The sequence below is a fragment of the Typha latifolia genome, chromosome 10 (genome assembly GCF_019914945.1).
Source record: "Typha latifolia isolate L0001 chromosome 10, TyphaL0001v2, whole genome shotgun sequence".
In the NCBI taxonomy this organism is placed as follows: Eukaryota; Viridiplantae; Streptophyta; class Magnoliopsida; order Poales; family Typhaceae; genus Typha; species Typha latifolia.
Window position 1 is genome coordinate 1,950,400 of NC_133095.1, and position 13,804 is coordinate 1,964,203.

Here is a 13,804-nt window from a genome sequence, read left to right on the forward strand (position 1 = left end):
TAAGTGACACTAAATTTTTATTAATATATAAATTATTTAATTTATGTTTTAAGCTGTCACATTATTAAGTTAATTGTCATTAAGTATCTCATCGTTATGCTCTCGAACTAATTCTCTAATTTAATATATTATTAATCATTCAGATCGAGCTAAATCATCAAGTCAAATTACTATGTCAAATTATTAAATAATTTTATTTATAATAATTACTTTGAATTGGCATCTTTTCTCCATTAAGTATATTCTCAAAATTATAATTTATTTTTAATTTTATATGAGGGGCATGTTATAGGAAACCTTTTACTTCCAATTTATTTTCAATTGTTGTCCAAATTGTGTTGTCTGCTAATTTTACAGGAAACTTACCCTTATAATATTATACATATTGGCTACTTAAACGTATCTTATAAAATAAAAATAAAAAACCTACGTATTATGTAAATATAACTATAGTTCGTAAAAGAAATTTAAAAAGAAACTACATGGTATGTACATGTAACTGTGGATTTGAGAAAAAAAAAACTAAAAGAGAAACTATTGTATCACATTCGACTGAGAAACGGTTAAATAAAAAAAACCTAATATATATATATATATATATATATCATATAATATAACTGTGGAACATAAAAGAGCTAAAAAGAGAAACTATTTATATGACATAGATCACAAACGAACTACAAATTGAAATTACATAATACGTAAAATAACTTAAGAAATACATTCTCAACTAGAAGACGTTCTAATAAAACTATAATATCTTCTAACAATAACATATATAATACTTTTTAATTGAGCGAGTTAGATATCATAATATATAAAGGAATATTATAATATGATGCCGAAAAGATAAAGTTATCATCCAATGAGTACTTATCAAATATATTTCACAGTTAAATCAGTGTATTATTGGCAATTAATATGTGGAGGTGGTAAGGGACAAAGGCTCTGTAGAGAAAGATGATATCTAGATTTCGCAAAATCCCTTGATTCAAGAATTGGACTAATAACGTTGGGGAGGATGTCACGTAGATTTTCACAGGTTATATATTTATATTTTCAATATTAGATATCTAGAAAAGCTTAAAAGGTTAAAATACCCGACCCACTTCACGTGCCAAGAGCGTACACGTCTCCACCCTCCTGAGAAACGTATATAAATATTATATAGCACCACAAGCACTCACCCATTTCCCCGAACTTGTCGAACTTTCTCTCACCTTATGGTAAGCCGTCCACGTCACCACTCACCACCCAAGCCCATGCGAAGCTAGCGAGGTCCACATACCACCGAGCTGTCGTGGCGTCACGGCAGCCACCACGCACCTCTTTAATATGACCAACCGCACCCACCTCTATAAATTTCATCCTCCGTTCCATCAAATGGAAAGCAAACTTGAGAAGAAGTGAGGAAGTGAGAAGAGGAGAGAAGAACTCTGCTTCATATCGAAGATGGCCGCTTCAGCTACACTGAGCTCCTACGTGGGGTCTGCCGCTCCACGCGTCGTCCAGAAGAGCCGTTCATCGGGTCTCCCTCTGCAACGTGGGCGCGTGCTGCGCGTCCGATGCCAAAGCGAGGTGGGTTTACCGTTTACGTGGTAGTCGATCGACGGTGGGGTTTACCAAGTAGATGAAGTCTTCGCCGGTTTTTAGCACGAGTACTTATTTTTTGTGCCTTTTTTTTTCTTTTGGTAGCAGGAAAAGCAGCCATTGGATAAATCGGCGCCGGTAACTCCGCCTCCGCAGCCTACTCCGAGCCCTGCACCAAAGCCTGCAGCTAAGGTTGGACATTTTTATCCTCCTCCATTTCTTCTCTATCTAATCTTTTTAAAAGTTCAGGTTATTACGCAATGATACCTACCTAAAAGTAACGGATTTATTCATTCACAACCCTATATTATGTACCTATTCCAGTCACACTATGTCTACTTGGGATACTTTTTTTTTTATTTTAACAACGTAAGGATCGAATTGAAAATAGGATTGAACACATATTAGTAGGTTGTGAAATGAAAAAAAGACTCAAAAAGAAATCTCTTTAAGATGCAAAAATATTTCCTCACCACCAGTTCAACCTAATGTCAGGTGAGCACCAAGTTCTCCGACGTGCTAGCATTCAGCGGGCCGGCGCCGGAGAGGATCAACGGGCGTCTGGCGATGCTCGGCTTCGTGTCGGCGATGGCGGTCGAGGTGGCGAGAGGCGATGATTTGTTTGCTCAGCTCATGAACGGCGGTTTACCGTGGTTCGTTGGCACCGCCGCCGTCTTCTCCGTTGCCTCCTTGATTCCTTTGTTCAAGGGCCAGAACGTGCAGTCTAAAACCGATGGCTTTATGAATGCCAACGCCGAGTTGTGGAATGGACGGTTTGCAATGATGGGGTTGGTTGCATTAGCTTTCACCGAGTACTTAAAGGGAGGGCCTCTTGTGTAAAGTTAGTGATCATGTACTCATCTTAACTTTTGAAGACAAAGGATGAGAGTTAGAATGCTAGCTATAGCTTGTCAGGCAATTATGTATATGGAAGTTGATTTTTTCTGTTATGAATTGTCACGAGTCAGGCAGATTTAGAATATGAAATAGGGAAATTTATTAAAAACATTCTATATTTTGCCTATATTTAGCATGATTATCGGGCGGACCGGGTCGGTTTTGAGTCGGGTCGGTTTTGAGTCGGGCTTTTTGGGCCAATCGGGCTTAAGTATTTGTTCATGGTCCGACTCACTAATCATTTGGGCCGAGCTAGAATAGTCTAACCCGTTATTGCCTGTCGGTCCATGAGAGATCGGGCTATCTGGTTGGGCCGGGTCGGCCCGACCCATCAATCACTTGGCCCAACCCATATTTTAGCTATTTTTAAATTTTTTTTACTATTAACTTATTTTTAAAAAAACTAATTATGTTCCTCCATTTAAAAAATAATTAAAATAAATTAAAAATTTTAAAGGTGTGCTTAAAATAATACAAAACGGTACAATACTAAAATTTCTGTTGGTTGTTACTGTAGCAAAACGGTAAATTACTGTAGCAGAACGAGCGAGTTTTGTTGTTGGCCAAAGGGGCGAGCTTTCGGGCCGGGTCGAGCAAGCAAAGGGTTGGCCTGTGCTACCCATGGGTAGTTAGGGCTTAGGCCGGGTCGAGCCTTAACCGGATCCAGGCCGAATCGGGTACGGTCTAGCTGGACCATTTGATCAAGTCTATCTATTTTTGTTATGAAATATTTATTACTTGACTTTTACATTTGGTTTTTATTGTTTAAAAATATTAGCTAGCTAACTAAATAAAATTAATTTTAATATATGATTTATGTAACTCTACTAATTAAATTATAAAAAATATTTTGAAATTTTTTTAACCTTATCTTTTTAAACCATATCTCGGTGTAACTCACCAAATTAATCAAAAATATTTTTCTAGATTTAATCATTCTACCTATTCCACTAATGAATAAAGTATTTTATAATTATTTTAATGTTAAAAAAAATTCTTTGGTTGATGTATTTTTATTTGAAAATGATTGGCTTTAGTTAACTCATAATGTCACATAAAAATTACAGAAAAAAATAATTACAAAAAGAAAAAGTAAGGGGTCAGATTACAGATTTCTTAAAAATGAGAAGTTAATCAAAAACTGGTGAAAAGAAATGGTGTTATTTAAAAATTCTCAATAGTTTGACTTTTCGATTATTTGGTTATTTTAACATTATGCGAAAACATATATCTTAGAAAACATATCCACCTCATCCAACATTTTTCTTAAATACTATAAGGATAGCTCGAAAACTTCCAGCCAAGGTGGAAAGACAAAGGATCTCACCATCCATCATTACAGAGCTTCTTAAAAAGACGGGAAAAATAATAGGATGCCAAGTGCTAACAAGGCAAAGAAGGGATAACAGGGCCTTATGCAGAGGAATTGTTCTGTTTCTTTGGCGTATTTGCATACTTCCAGTTCAAATGTTCGTAGGTACTGAAGTTTCTGGAACCTGTTACCTCTTCTTCATGGATTGCATCAGATATTTCTTTCAGGTCATCTTCTGTGAGCTTCACTTTTAAAGAGCCAATGTTGTCATCCAGGTTCCTGATCTTGGTTGTTCCTGAAACATCGGAAATAGGGAGAAAGTGAAGAATAGGCTATATATAAAGCACCAGATGAATGTTCTTTGTGTCATAGGTATAAATATTTCTCAGTTTGGCTTTTCTTATGTTTCTGAATTTTCCATCGATCTAATTCATCCCACACATGAAGGACTATAAATCTTCAGACCTTCACTATTTGAAAAATAAGACAATAGGAGATAAAAGTTCCAAACTTCCATTTTCTTTCAGCTTTACCTGCTAGGTAAACAGTTAGTTAACCACTCTAAGCGCCACACTTTTTCTTAAGCAGCCACTAAGAAGAGGAAAAGATCTATATAACCAAACTCCTAATAATTGAGACTAATAAACAGTTCGAAGTCTCCAAAGTGTATTGTTCAGAACAAGATAAGAAACTAAATATACTGTCAAGCTGACATAAATTCATAAGTTATGGCAATAGTTCCTAGTCTGCCGTCCTTTTTAATCATTATAAGATTCAGGCTCTTCCATAACCTTCTGCATTTTTCTTATTAGGATAAGAATAAACTTCTCGTGGATACAAGGGGGCATATTATAAATGATACTTGATGAGGCCGGCAGTATTATTATTGCAAATTTACAGCCAAGGTTACCTGGGATAGGAGCAACATCATCCCCTTGATGAAGAATCCAAGCTAAAGCTAGCTGAGCAGGGGTACAATGATGCTTCGTCGCTAGACTTTCCAGTCGCAAATACAGAGGTTTGTTCCTTTGTAAGTTTTCTCCAGTAAACCTTGGGTGTGAATTCTGATAGATTCGGAAGTTTAATCATGAGAAAGAAATTTTGAATAACCAATTACACAAGCATATTAATCAGAAGAGATCTCAAATTTTCTCAAACGTCAAGAAATCTAAACTTTATTACCAAGGCCGTATTAGGTGGCAATTCTTCTACGACTCCTTTCCCACCAAAAAAACCACGGCCAAGAGGGCTGTATGGAACTATTCCAATACCCAGTTCTCTGCATTCCAAATGACACCATAAGCACAAGTAGGATTACTTTGGTCAGAGATGCATAGAATAACTATCTCACTTGAAGCATCTTTAGGTGTTCTGTTTACTTTCTTGCAAGATGTTTGGTTGTCTAAGCCGATCAGATCAGTTAAATTTTAGTGAGCATGTTAATTTCCCTAAGATCCCCTAAAATATGATCTATTATATAACAGTTAGTTTATATTGAGATTGGCATAGAACAACTTTTATGTCAAAACTTCTTGAAGAACTTATTTAGATAGCAAAGACAAACCAAGTTCACATTTATATCATCCCCTATCAAAACAACTACTGACAATTCAACAAACAACTTACCTGCACACCGGTACAATCTCGGACTCGATATCCCTTGTCCAAAGAGACCACTCCATCTGCAATGCCGAGATCGGGTGCACGGCGTGCGCACGCCTAATGGTCTCCGGGCTAGCCTCCGACAACCCAATGTACTTAATTTTCCCCTCTTCCACCAACTTCTTGAGCTCTCCCATCTACAAAATCCCCAACTTCAATCACCAACCATCCTAGCAACAATGAACTTAGCCAAACTATCTACACTAATTAGAGTACTACTCACTGTTTCCTCTATTGGCACAGTCTTATCAATTCTATGCTGGTAGTAAAGATCAATGTAATCGACTCCGAGTCGCTCGAGACTCGCCTCACAGCAAGCGCGCACGTACTCCGGCTTGCCATTAATCGCATGCCTTGTGGAATCATATAGGAAAATTCCAAACTTTGTAGCCAATTGGATCTTCTCCCTGGGTAACTGCTTCAAGGCCTAAAGGATACAAATACCAAAAAAAATATAGGGGTATAAACTGTAAATTTCCGTTCATTCCTCGAAGAGGATGAGAGACGAGAGAGAGGAAGTGAACCTTGCCGACTAAGATTTCATTAGTGTGTGGTCCGTAGAAATCCGAGGTGTCGAAGAAGGTGATACCTTCTCGGAAAGCGTGCTTGATGATGGCGACGCCGGCTTCGTCGGAGACCGGAGAATTGTATACTCCGGTGAGGCCCATGCACCCAAATCCCAACTTGGATACCTCCAGGTTACAAAATCCCCAACAAAAAGAAAAGAAAAGAAAGAAGCTTTAATTAAGAAAATTTTAAGAACTTTGTTAGATTTGAAGAAGAAATATACCTTCAATCCCTGTGATCCCAGTTTCACCCTGGGAACCATTTGGGCCACTATTGCTTGCTCCATTGATTCGATCCCCAGAGTTGTCGTTCAAATTGTTTGGACAAGGGCCTATTTATAGAGATGATCCTATTGAGAAAGTATCCTTGGTGAGCACGGCTTTGCTAAGCGAGGGAGTGGAAGAATCGTCCTTTGATGAGCTCATGGCTTTGCTAAGCGAGGGCTGCGAAAGAGGCCCAGAGGTTTGGATTGACCCGTTTGGGAATTCAAGGAGGATCGAGTTGAAACGAATAGAATGTCACCTTTTTGACACTGCTGAAGGAGCTCAGACCTCAGTGCTCAGTTAACGATGTTTTTTTTTTTATCTCGCTTTAATTCGTACGGACGTAGGCTGAGATGGACCCAAATTTGATGAAAGAGAATCGGAGACGACATCCAAATTGGATGAAAGAGAATTGGAGACAGGAGAAAATAATTATTTCTTATTTAAATTAAGGGCATGATTCGATACTAATTAATTAATTAGAAGAAGAGTGGAGAAAAATATAGTTGTCCGCAAAAATGAGAGAATGGGAGAGAAAGAAAAAAGAAAAGAAAAAATAGACTCTATTTATATTTTAATATTTCGAATATATCTATATTCTATTATACTATTTACTTAAATATTTTAGATTCTACCTGTGATAAGATTTAAGATTTTTATGCATTGCTTATCATGTGATTTATCTTAAATAAAATTTAATCAAAATATATATAACTGAGTATTTTATTATAAAATATATTTAAGAGAATCTTAATTCATGAATAAGAATATCTTAACTAAACGCCACCTAAATATTATAGCTTGTGTTGGATATTTATAGCTTGTAGATAATATAACTCATATATGTTACTTTTATTTTTATTTTTATTTTTATTTTATCAAAACTTCATTTATTAAAGAGTATATTCTTATGGATTTTATAGTTTGTGGTGATTTATTTTAATGATTAAATATTAGATGAAGGGTATAATGGTAAACATGTTATTTTTATCTTTTTTTTCTATGATTAAATTAAACAGAGTAAACTTTTTTTTTTTTGTTCTCTTCTCTTATTAACTTTTTTTTCTTGCCTATTCTCTCCATCCAAACAAAGCGCTAAACTCTTAGCCCAAATGCCAATCACAAGACAGGTTGGGAGTGTCCTCTACAAATATTTTCGAAAATATTAAGGAGTAATTTACAAATTTTTTGAAAAAAGTAAGATTTTTGTAAAATTAAAAGAGAAAAATTATGTATTATGTAAATATAACCGCAGATCAGAGAATGAATTAAATGGGAACCATATAGTATGCACATATAACCATATATCTAGAAAGAAGTAAAAAAATCCTATGTTACATGCAACTGCTGACCAGGAAAAAACTAAAGAAGAGAAACTATGAAGTACTTACATGTGTGTGTATAATTGTGGATCATAAAAGAGCTAATTAAAAGCCTAGAGAAATTACGTGAAAGAAAGAAACCATATGATACATAAAATAATTGTAAAATATGTTTTAATACACGTATATATATATATATATATTAGATATACTTTATAGTAAAATTAAACGTAATATGTGAACTTAGATAATATGATCTGTGAAAAAAAAAATTTCTGTAATATAATAAGTTACAAAAAAAAAAATATGAGAACATGATTTTATCTTTCCGCTACCGTTGTGGCATATAATTTTATCTCTTCATGCACATTATTTCATTTGCAATTTTCCTGATGAATTCTAGTGTAGCTCTCTTGCTGCTTGTTTATGATCTTTGTTCGATTGTAAGAAGAAATCTACCTCCAATCCCAGTTTCACTCTAGGAACCATTGGCTCCATTAATTCGATTCCCAGACTTGTTGTCCAAATTGTTCCGATAATAAGGATCTATTTTATAGAGATGATTTTGTAGAGGAAGTCTCGTTGGTGTTTGGGCTTTGCTTAGCGAACGAGGTTTGGACTACTTTGCAAAAGTTTTGATACTATTGGAGGGGTGTTTATAGAAAGATGTCACCTTTTGATCTCGCTTTAATTCGCATGGATGTAGGCTGAGATGGGCCTGGCCCAATATTAGCCCACCTAAGCCAGTCCAGTGTTGGACTCTCGGCCCAAATTCTTATGCCTATGTCACTTGAAATTGAATGTATTCAGCTTTAAGTGCATCCAGTATACAAAATTAAATGCATTCAGTTTCAAAAGTCCAATCTTGCTACTACTAAAACCTAATAAGGAGTAGTTTACAAATTTAAAAACATAAAATATTAACTACAAATACGTGAAAAGATACGATGTTAAATATAAATTTTTCTTGCACTTTCAGGAGAGTTTAACTTTTAGTTTGTAAAATTAAGTCAGTTGTTCTACTTCAAACTATCTACATTCACATTTTACAGAAAATATGTGATGTATTCATCTTTTTTTTTTTGTAACGTATTACAAAAAATACACTTTGACCGTGGAATATATCGGATAAATACTCATTGGAAGATAATTTTATTTCTTTTGCATCATATTACAACAACAAAAAAGAATCATGCATCATACTATATAATTCCTCCAAATAAAAGGTATTACATTATTGTTAAAAAAATATTTCATTTTTGCTAGAACTTATTCCATAGTAATAGCTTTTTATCATCCATTCCTCTTTAGTTTCCATCAAAGTGCAAATGTGCAATCATACTCCCATCTCTAATATCTGCTATCCTCTACTTTGTATACAACTAGTGGAGCTTTAACAGTTCCCTCTGTTACTGGTATCCTCATTACTTTTAAGCTCATTAATATCTCTGTTTTACAATATTTCTTATGTAATTGTTCTATAAATTGCATACTAATGACTTTCGGCACTTACTTTTCTTTGAAGGATTTAATGAGAAATATTAGTATCTGACATCTACTCCTTTGGTTTCTTATTATTGGAGGGCATTTGCTATGCATATTGCACCGTCTAAGACCATTCAGGGTTTCGCCATTGCCCATTGGATTTTCACTCGCATTCACACCGAATCATTTGTAGAGACTGTAGTTTGTTCCCTTGCCGTGCTGGTAGTTCTAAAGAAGTTGGTCGATCTATTTGGAGCATCGCAATTCTGACTCTTCAACTACTCTCTTTACTATGACGAAAAAACAGCTGATGGCTTTCTTATTACGTGGTTAACCATGTACCTCTCTATTAGGATCTATTTTATTAAAGGTTGGAAAGAACTATTTGATTCAGGGGGGATTGCAGAGTTACGAGCATCCTATGAATGAGCTGAGACTATGCCAAGAGTAAACAGCAAAGGAGAAGCGTCTTCTAGCTATCCTATTATATAAGGTCTGAGAAGAATCTCATAACAGAGATATAATGTTTTGGCTCTTGGGACCTTCAAGTTTAGGCTCAAATGAGGTCCTTCTTAATGTGTAAACGTTCAGCTTTACTTCCTTGTGCATATTGATTACAGTCAACTTGCAACTCTCTTTCTTTTGTTTTGCCAAAGGAGAAGATTAATGGTATCGTTTTCCTATCAATTGAACAACTCCGTTCGCCATTATGGCATGAAAGCAAGTGCCAAAATGTTTCTTTCGGAGTCTTCTTTTACCCCTGTCATTGTCCATGAACTGTTCAACACTGGACCTATAGTGAATTAGATATTCTTAAGATAAGGCACGGTGCTATTTATCTTCTTGTGTATCACTTTAGCTTCTTTTAGATTTTGTTTGTTGCAGTGTAGCTATCATCCAACTAAGATAGAGCTGCCATCCTTGAGGAAATGGTCCATGCTCGCCATACATCTCACAACCAGACATCCTTGCCCAAAGGGTGAGGTCTTGTCTCATTCCTCTAAGTAGAACTATATTTCACTTATCCTAGGATAAATTATGTCAGCTCAGAACAAGAATAACAACATTGCAATTGTTTGATTGTTCTCACTCTACAACAGAAAGATGTTTGGATTATGAGTCTTAAGAAATATTGTAATTGGATTGAAATACTCTATCCTTGGATCTTTGTTTAAAGATGTATCAGGTTTTGTGTGACAGGGAAGAGAGTTTGTATGTAGAGGGTCCTACAACTTGTCATGCATGACTTTTATTATTTTCATAACTAGTCATCAGATGCCATCAAGTTAAGACATCAACATGCTTTCAAAGTTGACATTTAAAATACCTTTTTTTCCTCCTTCCATTAGGACTTGTGTTATAAAGGTGATTCCTTTTCCACAATTGAGACAAATTTCTTTTCTCACTCTTCTCCAATATCCTTTTCTCAACCTCTCCCTTTTCTTCAAGATGCCCCACTCACAAACATAGGGGCTTTAGTAAAACATTAACAGATTATATAAGAGGTAAGTTTTGTAACCATACAAATAAAGATACTCCCATTTTTTTTCCATGGTCAAGCATGATGGCATGGATTGTGGACTTCATGGGAATAAACTGATGCAAGACAAACACCTAATTGACTAGGAGAGATTCTCATCTGGATACCAAGGTTTCCTCCTCCTCCATCTGGATACCAAGGAGAGATGGCTCACCCACCATGTAAGTGGATGCATGTTAAGGCTTTTGTGGGTACAAACAAATCACTGAAGGATATTTGAACTTTTCAGCACATAGCAAAAAGATAAAAGGTGAATGAATATACTAAAGTCCAGATTATTATTTGTTAAATAATAATTAAGAAGTCTAAATGAGAAAGAAAGAAAGAAGTTCACAGCAAATGTGACACAACCCCTCACGCTTCTTTCTTATGGCTACCTAACATTGCAAGTTGCAAATACTTGAAAATGAAAGAAATAAAATTAAATGCCCCAACGTAGGCACAATGTCAAAATCTATAACCACAAAGATATAGATAGATATATAACTTTCATCAGCTAATATTTCATTATAATTTGATGTTAATGCAAGTGTGTAAGACGCTGTAATTGTATAAAGAGATGCAAATGTGTGATAGGATAAGGACCTTTATATGATAGGTCAAGAACGAAATAGCTCATGTCCGTATATATGCACCAAATTAATTACATGTACCGAAAAATATTCATAAATTAATAGAGAACGTAGACTAACTTTTCATGGATTAATTAATCCTAAGAAAGATATAGATTAAATCGAACAAGAACTCACCCAGTTGTCGCCCTCTAATCCATGATCCCAAGTATGATAAAACAAAAACAAAGAAAATCAGAAGAACGAAGAATTAATAAGAAAGAAAAAAAGGGAAACTATAGCAACATCATTCAGTATAACCTACAGTGGTTAGAATTAAGGAGAAAACTATGAAGGAACTTTGGATTAGGGTTTTCATGTGCTCCCATCAGCAGATGAAACTGCAACATGATCTGATTTGCTCCCTTGCAAGATTTTTAAGAGCGTGGGGAGAAAGAGATCAGATCATGCTGGCAGCTTCAGCTTCTTATGGTACACCACATCACTCCACTCCATCAAGAGAGAGAGAGAGAGAGAGAGAGAGAGAGAGAGAGAGAGAGCTCTATGGAATAGGAGAACAAAGAGGAAGAGGAAGAGGATATATATAGAAAAAGGAAGGGAGGGGTGGGTGGGTTGTATAACTTTGATTATTAGTCATTGGTTATAGTTGTAACGCCAATGTTAAAAAGAAGACTAAGTTCAATTAGGAGTTGAGTGGTCCCAAATACAAAAGAATATATTAAATAATGTCACGCCCAGGATACCACCATGCAGTTAGGGTTTCCAAATTTACTACAAGCTTTTTAAGGCTTTTGGAGCAGCCTTTCATACTAACCCAGATTCTCTTAATAATAGTAATAATAATAATAATAATAATATTATTATTATTATAATATAAGCACAGCCAAATTGGTTGTTATAAGAAGACTCGACCTCAAGGGGACCACCTTTCTATTTCTTTCTCTCTCTAAAAGGATGTTTTAATGGCATTAAATTTTTTATCTCTAATAGCAATCTACTGCAATCTGATCTAATGTTTACTATAAGCACTAGTTCACTATCATGGCCATGAAAGTGTATATGCATCTGATATCTGTGAATGGTGTCAGTTGGTGGATTCGGACCGTGGCTTTTATGGAGCAAACATTTTAAGATCAAACTGTATCACTTGCAACCTAACTCCAGCAACCAAGAAAATGATGTCTGCTTTTGTAATTAGGCATATTTTTGCACAAGAAATCTATATTATGCAACTGTGGATTTCTTAAGTGCTTGCAGTAAAATATTTCAGGATGATGTAGAAGGCCAATAGTGTCAAGATCTCTGAAGATAATTGGCAAAGAGAACTATTAATATGTTGGCACTTTTTGGATCCCCCATAAGTGATGAGAGCCAATCAAACACAACTGTGCACTATTGTAGACCTCCTTTAATTTTTCTTTTCCATTGAAGTGGTTTGCCCACAACTGATGGGCTTCTCTTAAGCTGGATTTATACCTTATTTCAACATTTCTGTTCATATTGTGAAAGAGCACTAATGTAATAAAGTTTATTACATAGACTCATTGAGCACATTTCACTTTCAGAATCTGAGCTTCTTTAATTTGAATGAAGTAATAGAATCAGATTTCTTAACTTGAGTACTTCAACCTGCAAACCTTATAATGAACAGCTTTATGAGGAAAGAGAAGAGAAGAATCTTATGTTAACCAAAGAATGTAATACTATTGAGCTAATTGTTTCAAGTTCTGCATATATAATGAGATGCTGGAACAAGTACTTACTTGTCGTTATGTTAATTCCTATGGGGACCATCAGAACCCATGCTTTGATTCAGAAGTAATCAGAATATAGGAGAGGACACTACAGAATTTGTTTCATGTGATGGAACTTATGAAATGTTCATAGGATCCCTGCAAAGAGCCATCTTGAAATGTCTGACTGTTTTAGATATTGTTTATGAACAGTGATCTATAATCATGTCTAGATCTTTCCACTGGATGCAATGACTACAAGAAATTGAATGCATCTGAAAGGAACAAATGCAACCAAATCAGGATGGCAAACTTCCAGTATTTTCTGATTGAAATATTCTTTGAAAGAGATACAAAGAAAAAACTAGAAACTCTGGAAAAGGAGCCCTTGTGGATCCTTCTGATATAATTCGTGATTTTAAGTTTCGCCAAAAAAACCCAAAATGTTTTGCAAAAGTATTTTGAGTTTTGATCCTATCCGAAACTGGCCCCCAAAACTAGCTAGCATCCAACCAATACAACAATCATAGTAATTTTTTTAATAATTTTCAATTCAAAGTTGGATTTGACTTGAATCCAAGCTATATACCTTATTCAATATCAAACTCATTGATTAAATGCTATTAGTTCCATAAAAAACAAGATTAAAAGGACTATTTATCAAAAAAAGTCCAAAACTGATCCGACGAAACTATAATTGAGACCTACCTAAACTAACCGTAACAGACCTTTTCTTTTTTAACCAAACGGATACCAAAACTTCGAACTATAGATTTGAGTCCAAATTATCAAACAAGCAAACTCAACTTTAGCTTCTTGTGTTCACAAAACCGTAAACTAGAACAAAGAAAATTAGAAAGC

The 13,804-nt window shown here is 35.2% G+C and overlaps 2 protein-coding genes across 3 annotated transcripts; one reads left to right on the top strand and one right to left on the bottom strand.

Moving 5' to 3' along the window:
* The first annotated feature begins 1,185 nt into the window (after positions 1-1,185).
* LOC140796233 (early light-induced protein 2, chloroplastic-like) lies at positions 1,186-2,614 on the top strand. Of its 2 annotated transcripts, none has more exons than XM_073149170.1 (3): positions 1,186-1,578; positions 1,699-1,782; positions 2,086-2,614. In XM_073149170.1, exons 1-3 carry the CDS (start codon positions 1,453-1,455, stop codon positions 2,428-2,430), a joined length of 555 nt encoding a protein of 184 aa, XP_073005271.1. In that variant the 5' UTR covers positions 1,186-1,452; the 3' UTR covers positions 2,431-2,614. The 2 variants fall into 2 exon arrangements, with proteins under 2 accessions (XP_073005271.1, XP_073005270.1); XM_073149169.1 differs by having other exon boundaries at positions 1,367-1,578; positions 1,696-1,782.
* Positions 2,615-3,737: 1,123 nt separating this feature from the next.
* On the bottom strand, positions 3,738-6,582 carry LOC140796859 (probable aldo-keto reductase 1). Its single transcript, XM_073150006.1, has 7 exons — positions 6,252-6,582; positions 5,986-6,153; positions 5,685-5,888; positions 5,426-5,598; positions 4,982-5,078; positions 4,710-4,863; positions 3,738-4,094 (listed from the first exon to the last, which is right to left on the bottom strand). Exons 1-7 carry the CDS (start codon positions 6,312-6,314, stop codon positions 3,901-3,903), a joined length of 1,053 nt encoding a protein of 350 aa, XP_073006107.1. The 5' UTR covers positions 6,315-6,582; the 3' UTR covers positions 3,738-3,900.
* Between the last annotated feature and the right edge of the window lie 7,222 nt (positions 6,583-13,804).